This window comes from Carassius auratus, chromosome 14, assembly GCF_003368295.1.
Source record: "Carassius auratus strain Wakin chromosome 14, ASM336829v1, whole genome shotgun sequence".
Taxonomy (NCBI): domain Eukaryota; kingdom Metazoa; phylum Chordata; class Actinopteri; order Cypriniformes; family Cyprinidae; genus Carassius; species Carassius auratus.
The window spans coordinates 18,920,337-18,934,233 of record NC_039256.1 but is presented as its reverse complement, the minus strand read 5'-3'; the positions used below and the strand labels follow the sequence as shown (position 1 = coordinate 18,934,233).

The window sequence follows — 13,897 nt, the reverse complement described above, 5'->3', positions numbered from 1 at the left end:
GAGTCATTCGTGATCTGGTTTAAACAACAGAAAAAGTGAGTATAAGGTTGTTGTTGTTTTTATCATGAATCTTTGCAATTCACCTAATAATGTGCTAATTAGCAAGTTTCACCATGAATGCATCTAAAGTAAACAGTCCCTCTGAGAGCAACTCAGGAAGAGAGGGGCGGGGTCAGCAGAGCTCATTAACATTTAAAGGAAAATGCTAGAAAATGGCTTGCTGTGAAAAGAGCTTCTTTTCGATAAGCTAAAAAGGGTTGTTTTACACTACCATTGAGAAATTTTAACCAAACTGTCACAGATTTTTCATTAAGACCCTAAAGAATCATATCTACTTGAGGAAAATGGGCATCCGATGACCCCTTTAACAAATCTGTTATTATCTTTTATTAATATACATTTTTCCATTTTGTACATTATTATGATGTGAACATTTAGTGAAAATAATTCTATTACTGTTCTGAATTTGTGCTCCTATTTGTAACTTCTGTTTGAATTGCAACTGAATTCAGTTAAATGTGCCTGAACGTGAGCCTTAATGTCAGAATAAATCCAAACCAAACCCATGAAACATTTGTCATGGCTTTCTTTCACAGTGCCTTTCTGAAGCATAATAAGACCTACAGGACTCTTAAACTCACCTGTGATGAATCAAACAGACCCACACCTGAGTGCTGAGGTAATGTCAGACTGCTGAAACCATCAAAACATCCAATGAAGAGACACAGACAGGATATGCACTCATTTCCTGACCACTCACCATCTTTCAGAGGTCTGAAGATCACTTGCTTCCCTTAACCTCTTATAGAGTTACTGTACATCCCTCATCTGTGCAGGTGTCATAGCCATAATTATTCTTTTAACGTAAGTATTTTACTGTATGGATTTGGAAATGTGATAAACAGTTATGGCATATTCCCGCGATATTTAAGCGCAGTGTGAGGTGTCTCAGTGCAGGCAGATGTGAGCATTTATCTGCTTTTCCTGTGTGAGCACTTTAACTCCCTTTAGCATGAGGGGCAGGAAGAGAGAATGGAGGAAACATTAGCAAATCAAAGAACGCTACCCTTTAACCCCTCTCCATCCTTCTGATCAAAGTTAGCCTTGAACCCCGACCTTTGTGTAAAATAGAAAAAAAAAAAAATGTTACAAAAAAATACATGTGAAACTCAAGAACAAAGCACTCGGTCATTTTGGAAAGGCCAGATATTCCCTAGGTACTTTTTCTCACGGAACTAGAATATAAATTATGTTGTCTTCACAAGTCCCCTCCAGTGTGAGTTTCTCCTCCACTCATTTTGGTGTGTGTGTCTCTCAGTGAGTGTGTGTGTGTGTGTGTGTGTGTGTGTGTATCTGAAGGCCTTCAATGGAACAGCTAGTTTAAGGTCAAGTATCACAGTAAAGTAGCTATATCATTTTTTCAATTCTGACCTAAATCTTGACGAGGGGTTCTGTTGTAATGCACATAATCAAAAGTAGGCCTACGATCACAAGTTCATTCTGATAAGCCTATTTTAAAAGGACAGTTTAACCAAAAATCCAATAACGTGCCAGATACTATTAACTTCCATTTTATGAAATAAAAATCAATGAATGTGATCAGTGACTGAATTTTACAGTCCCTCGAATTCTGCCTAACATCTCTTTTCGTTTCACTGAAGAACCTCATTCGGGTTTGCGATAACATGAGCGAGTACATAAGGTTTTTAACTATAGCTTTAGTCAAATTCTTTTCCCATTTCTTTTCCATGTGTGGCCACAAGATGGCAATGTTGGACTGTCAACCAATAATCACGCGTCTCCTGTGTCCGATTCTCGACACGTTCACGATTTCTTTTCTTTTCCACTACCCACAGACTCTCTTAGTCGTTATATTATGCACAGAATATGCACACATTTTAGCAGTTTTCATAATCACCATGAGCTGAAACTCTTATTTCTCAATTTCATATAGGTCAAACTGAGATGGAAAACAAAGTCAAAGGTAACAATGGATATTTTGGTGCATTAAGAAAACAACACAATTGTCTTGACTTTTGTTTTATGTTGCACGAATTTTACGCAGGCTACAACATTATAAAACTAGGCCTACCTGACAGTGTTAATAGATTTTTTTTCTTTTAAATAAACATAGGCTACATATATACATATATATATATATATATATATATATATATATATATATATATATATATATATATATATATATATATATATATATATATATATATATATATATATATTGACACGCGGCCTAATGGTTTGAAACTGATAAAAGTAGCCTACTGACTGAATTATCTCACGTCACAAGAACTTTGTTTTGCATTATGATTTATTTTATGTTTCAGTTCAATTCAATTATAGGGTTGGTAGGCTACTCATCAACGACAGCGTGATTTATGTGGACATCTGTTTTACAAATCAAATCGAATTTGTCGCTGTCAGCAATAGGAATATTTATATTATATAAAGGTTAATTTAAGTATCTTTATCAGGTTATCGTAAATACAGGCAATTTTTTTTAGACTACACACATGCACACGAAGCTATATTTAAGTGATGCACAAAACTCGTTTTAATATAAGTAATGGCTGTTTCTTATTTGGACACATGAAAACGCACCGTTTCCACTACCACTGCTTATGTAGTTTCTGCCACTTTAAACTGCTGTGTGGGAATATAAATATACAGGGGGACCCAGGGGGAGCAGAATTCCCCTCTCTCTGACCAACACTGGATTGGACCGGACTCTACACTTCCTCTGTCCGCTGTCTGCAGGATTCCATTCAGCTCTAGAAGATACAATATCCATTTCCCGTGCATGCATATGCTCATTTTTGCATCATTTCTAAAATATCATAAAGCTTTATAGTTGCATTCTAAATCTAAAACACAACTGCTGTTGTGTGAAAAATGAAAAAGTTGCTATAAAATGGTTTTGCGCGCCCAGCATTTACTTCTGTACATACGTTATTACAGTCGTTTTATATCAAATCTGACAAAGCAGCTGTTAAACTGTTTGGGTCTGTACTATCCAGTTTTGTTAAATGCGTTTACCGTCGTTTATGTATTACAACAGATGTTTTATGGATTATGAATCTGTACGTGACTTTTTTATATATCAGCAATGGCTTTTTAAATACAATATATGCCTCATTAAATGTATTAAATAATTTAATCATATTATTAATACGTTTTTAATTAGGCTATTGATAACAATTAATCTGAAACAAAGTTCACATTTTGCTCTAACGCCTTTTTTTCTAAATCTAACGACACTGGTTTGACACTAATTATTAATTTCCTCACATCAGTTGTCAAACATGTCACGTGGACTGATATGTCTCATACATAAAAACTCGATGACAGGGGATCTCTGTTTAGTATACTTCATCATTGTCTTAATTATATTCAAACGTGTTTTAAATAAAGAATAATATCCTAATAATAAAAACGCGGGTGTTTGGTGTTGTTTTACTAACCAAAAAAAAGGAAAATAAATTATATTACAAAAGTATGTAAAAGTTCATTTTTACCTGGATGTAAACAGACGCTCGCGAGCAGAAACAGCGTTCCCCAGCAGGTAACCATAGCAACAGGAGGCTGCTTGAGCACTTTGTGTCAGGATCACCATCGATATTTAATCAAAAAAAATATGAAGAAACACTGACATTATTTATCAATTTATTATATTTACATTTCTCCAAAAATACTGCCTTGTTTAAAAAGTCTTTAGGATAGTTGATATTCGCTTAACTGTGTCAGAGGCGCCAAAAGACAACTTTAACAGCTCGAGACGAACCTCAACACCCCGACATTTTCTTGAAAAATCCCTTTTAAAAGTCCAACCCTTGAACGTTTTAAAACACTAGCTCATCCCTAGACCGGTATTTAAACAAACTTACTGTGATTTTTCTAAAATGAGCTCACACTATATATATAAACTATATCTGCGTCCATGTGAACCTCATAAATTTGGCTTCAGTCGCGCGCTCTGGTTGCCAGTTTCTTCGTGACATTTAACGCGCGGCGCATAACTTTTTTCCGTGTCTTTTTTCTTCTTTATTTCTAAACATGCCGCTCGCTAAGTGGGCAGGACGGGCTGTGATATCTAATTAGGCGACGGGCTTCGTGGTTGGGTGGACAGCTAATGGTAGTTCGGCTTTACTTATGTTTGGGGGGCGGCCCTGCGCGCGCAGTCACTCCCTCCTCTTCCTCCTCCCTTTGGGGTTAGTTTGCTTGTGTTTAGTTCCCAGAGACAGTCAAATCGGATTCCTTTGGGAAAGGACACAAATCACTCCCGTTTGAACAAGGGGAACAGCGAGGGAGCTGTCTCCACAAGGGTCCACCTCTCCTGGTTGATTTCATATTGCTCATTCATGTGATCTGATCAGAGAATACTCTTTGTGGAGAAAGACAGGGAAGGAAAGGAGGAGAAATTAAAGAAAAAAAAGTCTCTGGATGATGACATTTGATCTAACCCTCAGCGAAGCCCGTTCTTGATCCTATTGTTTCTTAAAGTGACATTAGACTTTTTTCTTGCGCACGTTAGACCAAAGGGAACTCCAGTCTAATCTCGCAGTTTTTGTTTGTTTGTTGCACGGTGTTCCCAAACCTGGATGTTGACATCTCGCGTTTCTTTTGGCACGTCGCTCTATTTTCTGTTTCAGAGAGGAAGCGCTAATAGAGACAAACGCGGTGACACCTGCTCACCCATACACTTCTCCTTGTCTTTTTTTTAACGGAGCGATCAAAAGAAGCAAGCGCCGACTGAGACGGTGACAGGAGTCTGTTTTCATGTTCGGGATTCAAGACAGCATTCAAAGGAGCGGGAGTAGTATGAAAGAGGAGCCCATCGGTGCCGGGATGAACGCTGTCCGGACATGGATGCAGGGTGCCGGGGTGTTGGATGCGAACACAGCCGCTCAGAGGTAAGCCGGCGGCGGTCTTCAGCGCTACGTGAACAGCTAGACGGAATATTGTGCGCTTATCTTCCTGGGACGACACAAAACGCTCTCTTGTATATCATCGTAATCAGTGCGCGATATCTGCTTATTAATAACCAGGTGACAAAGAGATTGATTTATTGCTGCGATAAGTTCGTAGCATCCTCTTCGGCGTGCTGTTGGCATCAACACACAGAATGCTTGAGTTGCAAGTCACATTAAAACTGATTTTCTTAGCCTGTTTCTAACATTATTATTCTTAACGTTAAAACAGCCATAAGCGTTTGCTTCTAAGTGACTTTGCAACCACTAGCTTTTTAAATACTTTTTAAATTTTAAATACTGAATTTGAAAGACAATCCTTTCCAGTAGCTTGTTATAAGCAGCTGAACAGAGTTCTTATATATATATTTGATTATCAACAATTATATCTGTTGTTGTTATGCTATTTAAGAAAATAAAAGTAATTGAAACATCTCACTGACTTTTTAAAAGTCTGGCCTTTCATTAACAGGCTACTTTTAAATAGCCTATTTGTTTAAACTATTAAACTGTCAAAGGTAATATTTAAGAGCTTTTGCACTGCAATTTGAAAGCTAAAAAATGCATTTGAACCCTTTTGTAATTAAATAATCACAAAACTATGTTTTTTTTTTGTTAGTTTTTTTATTATACATATATAAATATATTTCATCCTCTCTCTGTCTTGTATGTGTTCGTAGTGGAGTGGGTCTTGCTCGAGCACACTTTGAGAAACAGCCTCCTTCAAATCTTCGCAAATCCAACTTCTTCCACTTCGTTTTAGCGCTATACGACAGACAAGGACAACCCGTGGAAATTGAAAGAACTACTTTTGTTGGATTTGTTGAAAAAGAAAAGGCAAGTGACACGTTCTCTTTTGCATATTGGTTTTACAAATTTGAATGAAAATGCATAATTTTAGGCTAGATTAAATGTTATTTAGCCTAGCTGAACGCTTATTTGCCTATACTCAGTAAATTATATTCTTGCATTAAATTACTGTTCTGCAAGAATTCATAAAACCTCAATTGAATCATTATATTTTTATTTGTATATATATCTTTTTTTCTTACGCATCCTTTATAATTTAAGAAAGCCTCATGTTTTATATTTGTTCCCTTCAGTAATTTATCCATTTACTAACAAATCTGTAGTCTAGCTATATTTTAGCAGAAATGTTACAGTGATAACTTAGGGTCATAAAGGTAGTATTTCCTTTTAAGATGCTATTTAAAAAAAAATGATTTTATTTTTATTTGTATTATTATTATTTTGAAGGACCATATGCTGCTTTAATAAAAATACTCCACACAAATAAAATGTTTTGTGAGCACTTAATCATGGTGAGCGAAGTGACTGGTTTCATTAAAAGATGTGGCTATTAATGCCTACTGTGTATTTAATAATTTTGTACACGTCTATACCACGGGCACATTGTTATTAAATTGTGAAATCACACTGTACAATACATACGACTTATAATAATTATAATAGTAATAATAATAATAATAATAAGTATTTTTAACTCGTTCGTTTACTCAGTTTCGGCTGGCTAATGTGCGTTAGCAGGTTTTTTTTTTTTTTTTTTTTCGGCCTCCTGGTCCGCAAGGGAATAGCCGTTCTGACTCACGAGGCTCTTCAGAAATAGACAAATAGGTCTTTCTCGCTAACCATTGAATTTATTTTTGCAGGAAACTACCGGAGAAAAGACAAACAATGGGATCCATTACAGATTGCAGCTTCTTTACAGCAACGGTAAGAAGAAACGCATCAAGACTCATTGAACTTTGCATAAACACATCAGGGATTTACTTCAGCGCGACGATCTGAATAATATAAAAGACATCGAGACTGATAGAAAGACAAGGAGGGCTGACAGAAATAAATAATTCATCATGTAACTAAATCAGATTGATTCAAATGAATATAATGTCCTGAAATAATAACAATAATACTGTAACAATAATAATAACAATTCGTATAATTGTTCAAACAAAATCGATTAAAATGCGCTGCAAAGTCGTAGCGTTTTAACTATAAACATTAATGTAACACAAAACGATCCCCATTAGTGCACTTTTCCGGTTACGCGTTTTCCAGAAATGTGCACTTCATTTTTGATGGAAGCTAATGGCCTGGCCATAATGAAAGTACACTCTTTTCTGTCTACTAATGTGGTAAATGACAACCAGACGTTTGAAAATTTGTTGCGCTGGTCCTAAACGATCCTCATCCTTTTAGAAGACGTTTTGAACATATTATTATTTATTTTTTTTCGAAAATCATGTTTTCTGCAATTGTTATTTCTGATTATGTCTATTTCACACTTTTATAAACCATACATTTTTCTTGATATTTTTCTTTGCAAAAGCTATTTTTTTTATTTAGTTTATGTATCTAGGTCTACATAACTTTGAGTTCCATCCAAAGCCATTTTTCCACATAATCCTTTAACACTGTGTGCACTCTATGTTGGGTTGGGTTGTCTAGACATTTGAAGCATCTATGCTGTATTAAAGCCATGTCATTGTGTATGATAAATATATACCTGCCAGATTCATTTCCGATCCATGTTTGTGCATATGATTGCATTGTGAGTTAAAGAGGACTTATTTTCTCTCCTCTGCAGGCATCAGAACAGAACAGGACTTTTATGTACGCCTGATTGACTCCATGACCAAACAGGTAGGACGTTATTTCAAAATCCCCACGGTTCGCTGGTGAATCGTCTGGTGAGAGTCTGTGTGTGATATGCAGTGAGAGTGAACGTGTGCATGTGTGCCGTGCACCCTGGTGAGTTTGGGTTACACACTCTAGCATGCCTCAGGGGCACGAGGATCGGTTAGTGTCTAAATATGACATACTCTCTCTGGGACATCATTTAAGATGACTGAGCGTATGCATGTATTTATGTGCATACGTGTGACAGTGAGATTGATAGCTAAGAGGGAAAGAAAGAAAGAGACATTCAGTTGTATTCATTGTCTGTCACAGGGGATTATCCAGCGGTGCCTTTCAATGTTTAAACAGCATAAGTTTTTGAGTGTGTGTGTGTGTGTGTGTATGCGTGTGACTCTCTTGCAGATAGTGCATATTCAAATGTGTTGTGGGAACAGATGTTTGTTATGAACACACACCTATGAAGGCTGTTATAGCTTGTCATATTAACCATGCAGGTTGTGAGCTTTAACCCTGGAGAAAAACTCATATGAGAAAACAGGGCAGCAAGAGTGACCTCACAATCTCATATGTGGCGCTCTTCCTTTTCCCCCTAAATCAGAAACAGCCTCTCCCTCTCTTCCATTCTCTCTTTCCCACTCGTCTCCTCATTTCCTCTCCCATGCTCTCTGTCTAGAAATGTTGTTATGAAGACATTTTAGGGAAGTGTATTCAACAGCGATTAGAGCCGCGAGTCAAGATGTGTGGCAATACATTTTAGTTGAAAGTTGAGTTGATAAGTATAAATGAGAGAAAAATATTTAGAATTCATTTGTAATCAAATAAATATGCAAAGCTGTTTTGATTAATTACTAAAATAATTGTGTTTCTTATGAGCTGTTTTCATAAAAGGCATTTTTTTAGGACAAGTAATATGTGTGTGTGTGTGTTACCCCAGCCTGGATGAAGTGTGTATGGACATGAGGTAATTAGCAGGCGCTGTGACAGACAACCTGCTAACGCTCTGAACACTTACTATATCATGTGATTTAAACATGCCAGCACGCTTACCCCATTGTTTCACCCTGTTGCTACTGTTTTGCTTTATGTGTGTGTATATGTGCTTATTTAGAAGTGGAGAGTGAGAGAAATATTAAAACTAATCTTACAGTTATTTTAATTTGATCTTTATTTTGTATGCAACATTTAATCTTCTACAGAATGTGTTCTTATATTTATTACCGTTTGTGTATATTTGAAAACAAATATAAATTAATGTATTCATTATGTAATAGTGTCTTATATTTATTTTATAAGTATTAGAATTATTTTTTTAATATATTTTATTTTTTGACAATAAATAAATAAATTAAAAAAAGAATGAAAAAGCAAATACTAAAGTTTCACTAATATACTTGTTGTCATGACCCAAACCATTCATTTCTATTCAGAAATTCCTACTACAAAATCCCTGCATGTAACATTTGGCTCAAAAAGTTCCGCAGCTCCCCTTTCTGTATTGTGTGATTTGTTTGTGGTTTATAATTTCCTTTGCATGAATGTTTATGTGCAAGGAGCTAGGTGCTGTTACTGATGCTAGTGCTTGCCCTCGCTCTGCTCAGTGGTTTGGCCGATGTGTGGCGGGACAGATTTATGTGTGTGGGTGAAAGGCAGGAGCGTTGTGCTGAGGGAGTGAGACTGTTCTCTGACACCCCTGAGGTAAATACAGTGGCCAGGGGGACTGGCCTCGGCTCAGCCTTTCACGGAGTGTCTCAATAAAAAGCCGTTTATCTCCCCAGGGTTGTCTCCCACGTGCACATATATTACCAACTGATTTACTGGCTATTTCTGTGGCAAACTGCCCTGCCATACCTGTTAATGATGTGGTGCCACTGAGTGAGCGAGAAAGAGAGATGGTGTGTGTGGAAGAGAGTTTGGCGGCCGAGCCAACATGCTAGCTAGTATAAGGTAGTAAAGCATGGTACTTTGGCTTTTACATAAAAATATGCAAAATATGTACCTTTAGGGGCACAGCAGCCTGTCAGTGTGGCCGTACTGTTAAAAGAACAACTGCACATTTTCATAGTAGTACCAAAAGGGTACATATTGTCACGCTGAGGTACAAAGTCGTCTTTTTAAGGGTATCAATGACAAGCCCCTTAAGGTACAACTTTTCTACACACTAAAAAAATGGGTCAGAATTTAACCTTTTGGGGTACAAAAGCTTGTAACTGGAGCAGTACCCTTAAGGACATATTTGTACCTTTTCTTTTACCCCTATTAGGTACATATTAGTACCTTAAGGGTATGTATCACTTCTCTAAGGTACTAATATGTACCTAATAGGGGTAAAAAATAAAAATAAAAAAGGTACAATTATGTCCTTTAAAGGGTACTGCTCCAGTGACAAGCTGTTGTACCCCAAAAGGTAAAATTTTCTCGCTCAGGTTTTGAACAATAGAAGGCTTTTTCACTACATTACCCAGAATCCCTTTCTGAAATGTTTAAAAAACTTTTTTTTTTGTTTTTTTTTTTAGGGGCAAGGTATATTTAATGTTGCTAAACTATTTTTGGAGTGTGAAATTCAGTCATTTAATTTTTTATGAGGGTGAAAAATTTACTAACACAGATATTTGCCAGATGCTCAAATTGGTCATATGGTTTTAACTCACTGACCAAAAGAAAGTTGCTTTGTATGAATGTGACATTAATAAATTACTGACAATGCACAATGAACACATGCATGTGAACATACCTTTTTGTGTTAAAACCTTAAGCCTGGCTCTACTTTAGACTTGTCTGCTCTCGTTGTCATTTGACTGCGCAGTTTTTTTTTCTCTTGTCCATGTCAGCGTGAAACACGGTTTAGGTTATGACAGAGTGTTAGCTGGTCTTTAAATGCCTTTCGGAAAACCCAGTCCAAAACCACTCTGCGGTGAGCAGTCAGCCTACATATGCTGAGGAGGGCTCGCAATGTGTTTAAGATTTCCCATTAAAGCCCCATAACTCTGCACAGAGAGGCTACAGAGCGCCTCTCCTCTCAGCATGTGCTGGCTTTGGCAGTGTCAGGCGGGAGGGCTGATGAGCAGGTTTATAGAGCTGTTCAACACACACTTCTCTTTAGCACTTAGCAAGGCGGTAAAGTCCAGTCGCCTGACCACACAGTTAGCTTCTGTACATACGCACAGCTATTAGAGACAATTAAACAACTTGGGCTAGAGCTGCTGGGATCAAAACGGTTACATTCAGTGCATAAAACTGACATATTCAGTGGCCGTCTTGTGCTCACACACCCAACAGACCCATATACGCTTTCTCGGTTTGCCTGTGGGAACGGTTGGCTCTGGTAAGGAGAGATGGAGCGGGTGTCAAGCTGACAGGCCGGTTCTGTGATCAACGCATGAGCTTGTGACAGATCTGATGAAGACAATGCAGTAAAAGACTCTCTCTCTCGCTCTTTATCCTTCCATCCAAATGTTTCCCTCAACAGCTGAAGCGCAGAACAAAAGCGAATCACATACTCGGGCTTAATGCGCACACACACTGCGCTGACACGCTAGCGTGATGGTAACAAAGAGGGAAATGTGTTTTCATGTATTTACAGTGCATTGTTTACATGCCTCAGATGCGGCTGTCAGTACAAGGCGGCACTGGCGGCTCTCAAACGAGATTTGAGAAGCAGTTTGTGCAATATAAAATATGCATTAAAAGCAGCATCAGGGCCTAATGAAAGCTTCACACACACCTCGGCACACCGTGCCATGCATGTTTCATGCGCTTTTTGCCCTCCGTAAGGAGAGCTTTGTTCAGAAAAATGCTGGGCTGGAACTGGTTGGTAACTCTGAGCTGTAGCTTGCCTGTTGCTGCGTTTGTTTTCTAGAGCTAAGCTTCGGGCAGGTTCCTAAATAAATTTGCACAGGAGAGAGGGAGGTCTCGGCCGTCCTTTCTGCTTGTGTATGTATTTTTCCTGTTAATTACGGAATAGGGTGTGTTTACATGCCAGAAACACTTCCCCAAAGTGTACGACATGCAACAAAGTGACACAAATCTCCTATATTAGATATTTCCTGTAATCACTAGCTGTTTGGAGACTCTGATGATGTCAGACAGGACGTGAATGGGCGCTCTGTGCCAGGCCACATAAAGGCTTAATGCAACTCATTTGCAAATATTTACACACACAAGCTTTGAGGGCCTAAAGATTGCAGTGATTAAGCATTCAAAGCTACTATACACTGTAATCTTAAAGATGCATTTTCTCTAAATCTGAGCATAACCGAACCAAACCCACCTGACACAAGACTGATCATAGTCTAAGACAAGGTGTTTTCAATTTTTCAATGCCAGTGACCCCCTAATCTATAATGTTTAATACATTTTGTAATAATAATAAATCACAATAAATATAACTCCACAGCAGATTTAGATTTACTTTTAACAGTCCTAAAATAGATTTTGTTACAGTATATATGTTCATGTACTGTATATTATGTTTTTGTTAGGTTACATGCCCTGGTTAAAGAGACCAAAGTTCAGTCTTTACATAAACAACATGCAGCATTTTGCCTTTCGACGACAGATGTGACAGCAGGGGATACAGAAAAATCCACCCAAATAAGCTTGGTGTTGCACTAGCTCGAATCCAGAGGATGCACGGCCATTGTTGAGTTTGCCTCTGAGGAGAAATTGATAAACTGTTTTCAGACTTTTCCAGGCACTTATATACTGTTCTCGGCATGGAGTTATTCCGAGTCTGTTTGCAGGGGCTTTGTGTGATAAATAGCTGGTCTTATATATGAAATGAATGTGTGGTGTAGAGGACGTCTTTGTGTGGCCTGAACTGCTCTCTCTGCCTCCCGCTTTCTCTCAGAAAGCCTGCGGGGTCGAGGCTCTAGGCTCAGACAGTGATGCATGCTTGTGCGCTTTTAAAGGACCTTGACCCTCATTTCCACAATACGAAACCTAACAAACAGATGTCCCCTATCACTTATGTCCTCAAGTCACTGCAATGACAGGAAATAAATACATCAAATATGAATAAACTTTCTTCTTTTTTTCTGGGTCTGATGCTTTGCTTATAAAACTTGTTTAGTGTTTCATTTAATTGAAAAAGCATTGTGCGCTTGTGAGGGAAACAGTTCCTCATTAGAACCATCAGCTGTTTTTCTGTGTCTTCAGTTGCCATGGGTGCCATGTATATGTGTGTTCATAGAGAAATAGGGAGTGATTCATGGCAATCGGGTTTAAGTGTGTGTGTGTGTGTGTGACAGAGAGCAGCCTGTTAATAGGCTGCAGTGTGTGTATGTTTTGAGTAGAGTCACTGATTCATGGCTGTGGGGGACATCTTGTGTGGAATTGGAGGATGGAAACAAAGCTGAGGTTTTTGGATGAAGTGTTGGCTGGGCCAGATGGCTCGCTATGCTCCAGTCTGGCAGCCCAACTGCTTGCCACACACATAAACACACACTTGCTAACGCACAAATACATGCGTGAATGCATACACATGCACTGGGTCTCACAGATGCAGGCTTATGGCAGCTCACATGCACACATCTTTCCTAGAGGGCTATTTCACACTAGCTGGGGTACAACACATCTTTAGAGGGACCTGTAGTTAAGCAGTTTATCTGTTTGTCCTTTTTCATCTACTATTTTTTTTTTTACTTCACAAACATATTTAATCATGTAGTAATAAGGGTGCTTTGCTGAGCAATAATGTTTTGAGTTTCTGCATTACCAATTTGTAATGCCTGTGGGGGTGGGCACTATGGCAAGGGTGGTCCGCTATGACATAATAGGACAGTAATCTGCACAGTTCAACAAACACTACACACATAGTTCTTTTTATTCTCCCTGTCTGCTTTTAATTAAACCAACGAGTAACAAATGATGGCGCTGGATGGTGCCAAGAGCATACATACAATGCAGGATTGTGCAAAACTCAGGCCTCTTTTCAATTCATGGGAGTGAATTGGAATTAAATTAACCACACCCCCACAGAATTGGAATGACAGAAACAGTAGTTTTCTGAATTGGAATTCAATTAAATTGCACAGGTAATGAATTCTGGGATGTTTCGACAGTATCTATCTATCAAATTCTCTTGACAAACTTTTTTAGTTAAAAATTAAAGTTACGTGAACATTCTTTCATTTAGTTTGAATCGCAAATTGTGTGCAGCTCTGTCACAATAAAAATCTAGCATTGGCAATTTGTGTCAAATGTTAAACAAAATAAATAAACTCCGTTGACAGTTATCAGATACAAGTAAT

At 38.0% G+C, this 13,897-nt stretch overlaps 1 protein-coding gene across 3 annotated transcripts in view; it reads left to right on the top strand.

Moving 5' to 3' along the window:
* Window positions 1–3,970: 3,970 nt before the first annotated feature.
* ebf1a (EBF transcription factor 1a) overlaps window positions 3,971–13,897 on the top strand; it is a 118,429-nt gene continuing 108,502 nt past the window's right edge. Inside the window, exons 1-4 of one of the 3 annotated variants that reach the window (XM_026280423.1) lie at window positions 3,971–4,931; window positions 5,669–5,825; window positions 6,659–6,722; window positions 7,597–7,652. In XM_026280423.1, coding sequence (XP_026136208.1) covers window positions 4,798–4,931; window positions 5,669–5,825; window positions 6,659–6,722; window positions 7,597–7,652 — 411 coding nt within the window. In that variant the 5' untranslated portion in view covers window positions 3,971–4,797. The remainder of the gene's footprint in view (window positions 4,932–5,668; window positions 5,826–6,658; window positions 6,723–7,596; window positions 7,653–13,897) is intronic. The other 2 variants (XM_026280422.1, XM_026280424.1) reach the window with 2 other exon arrangements.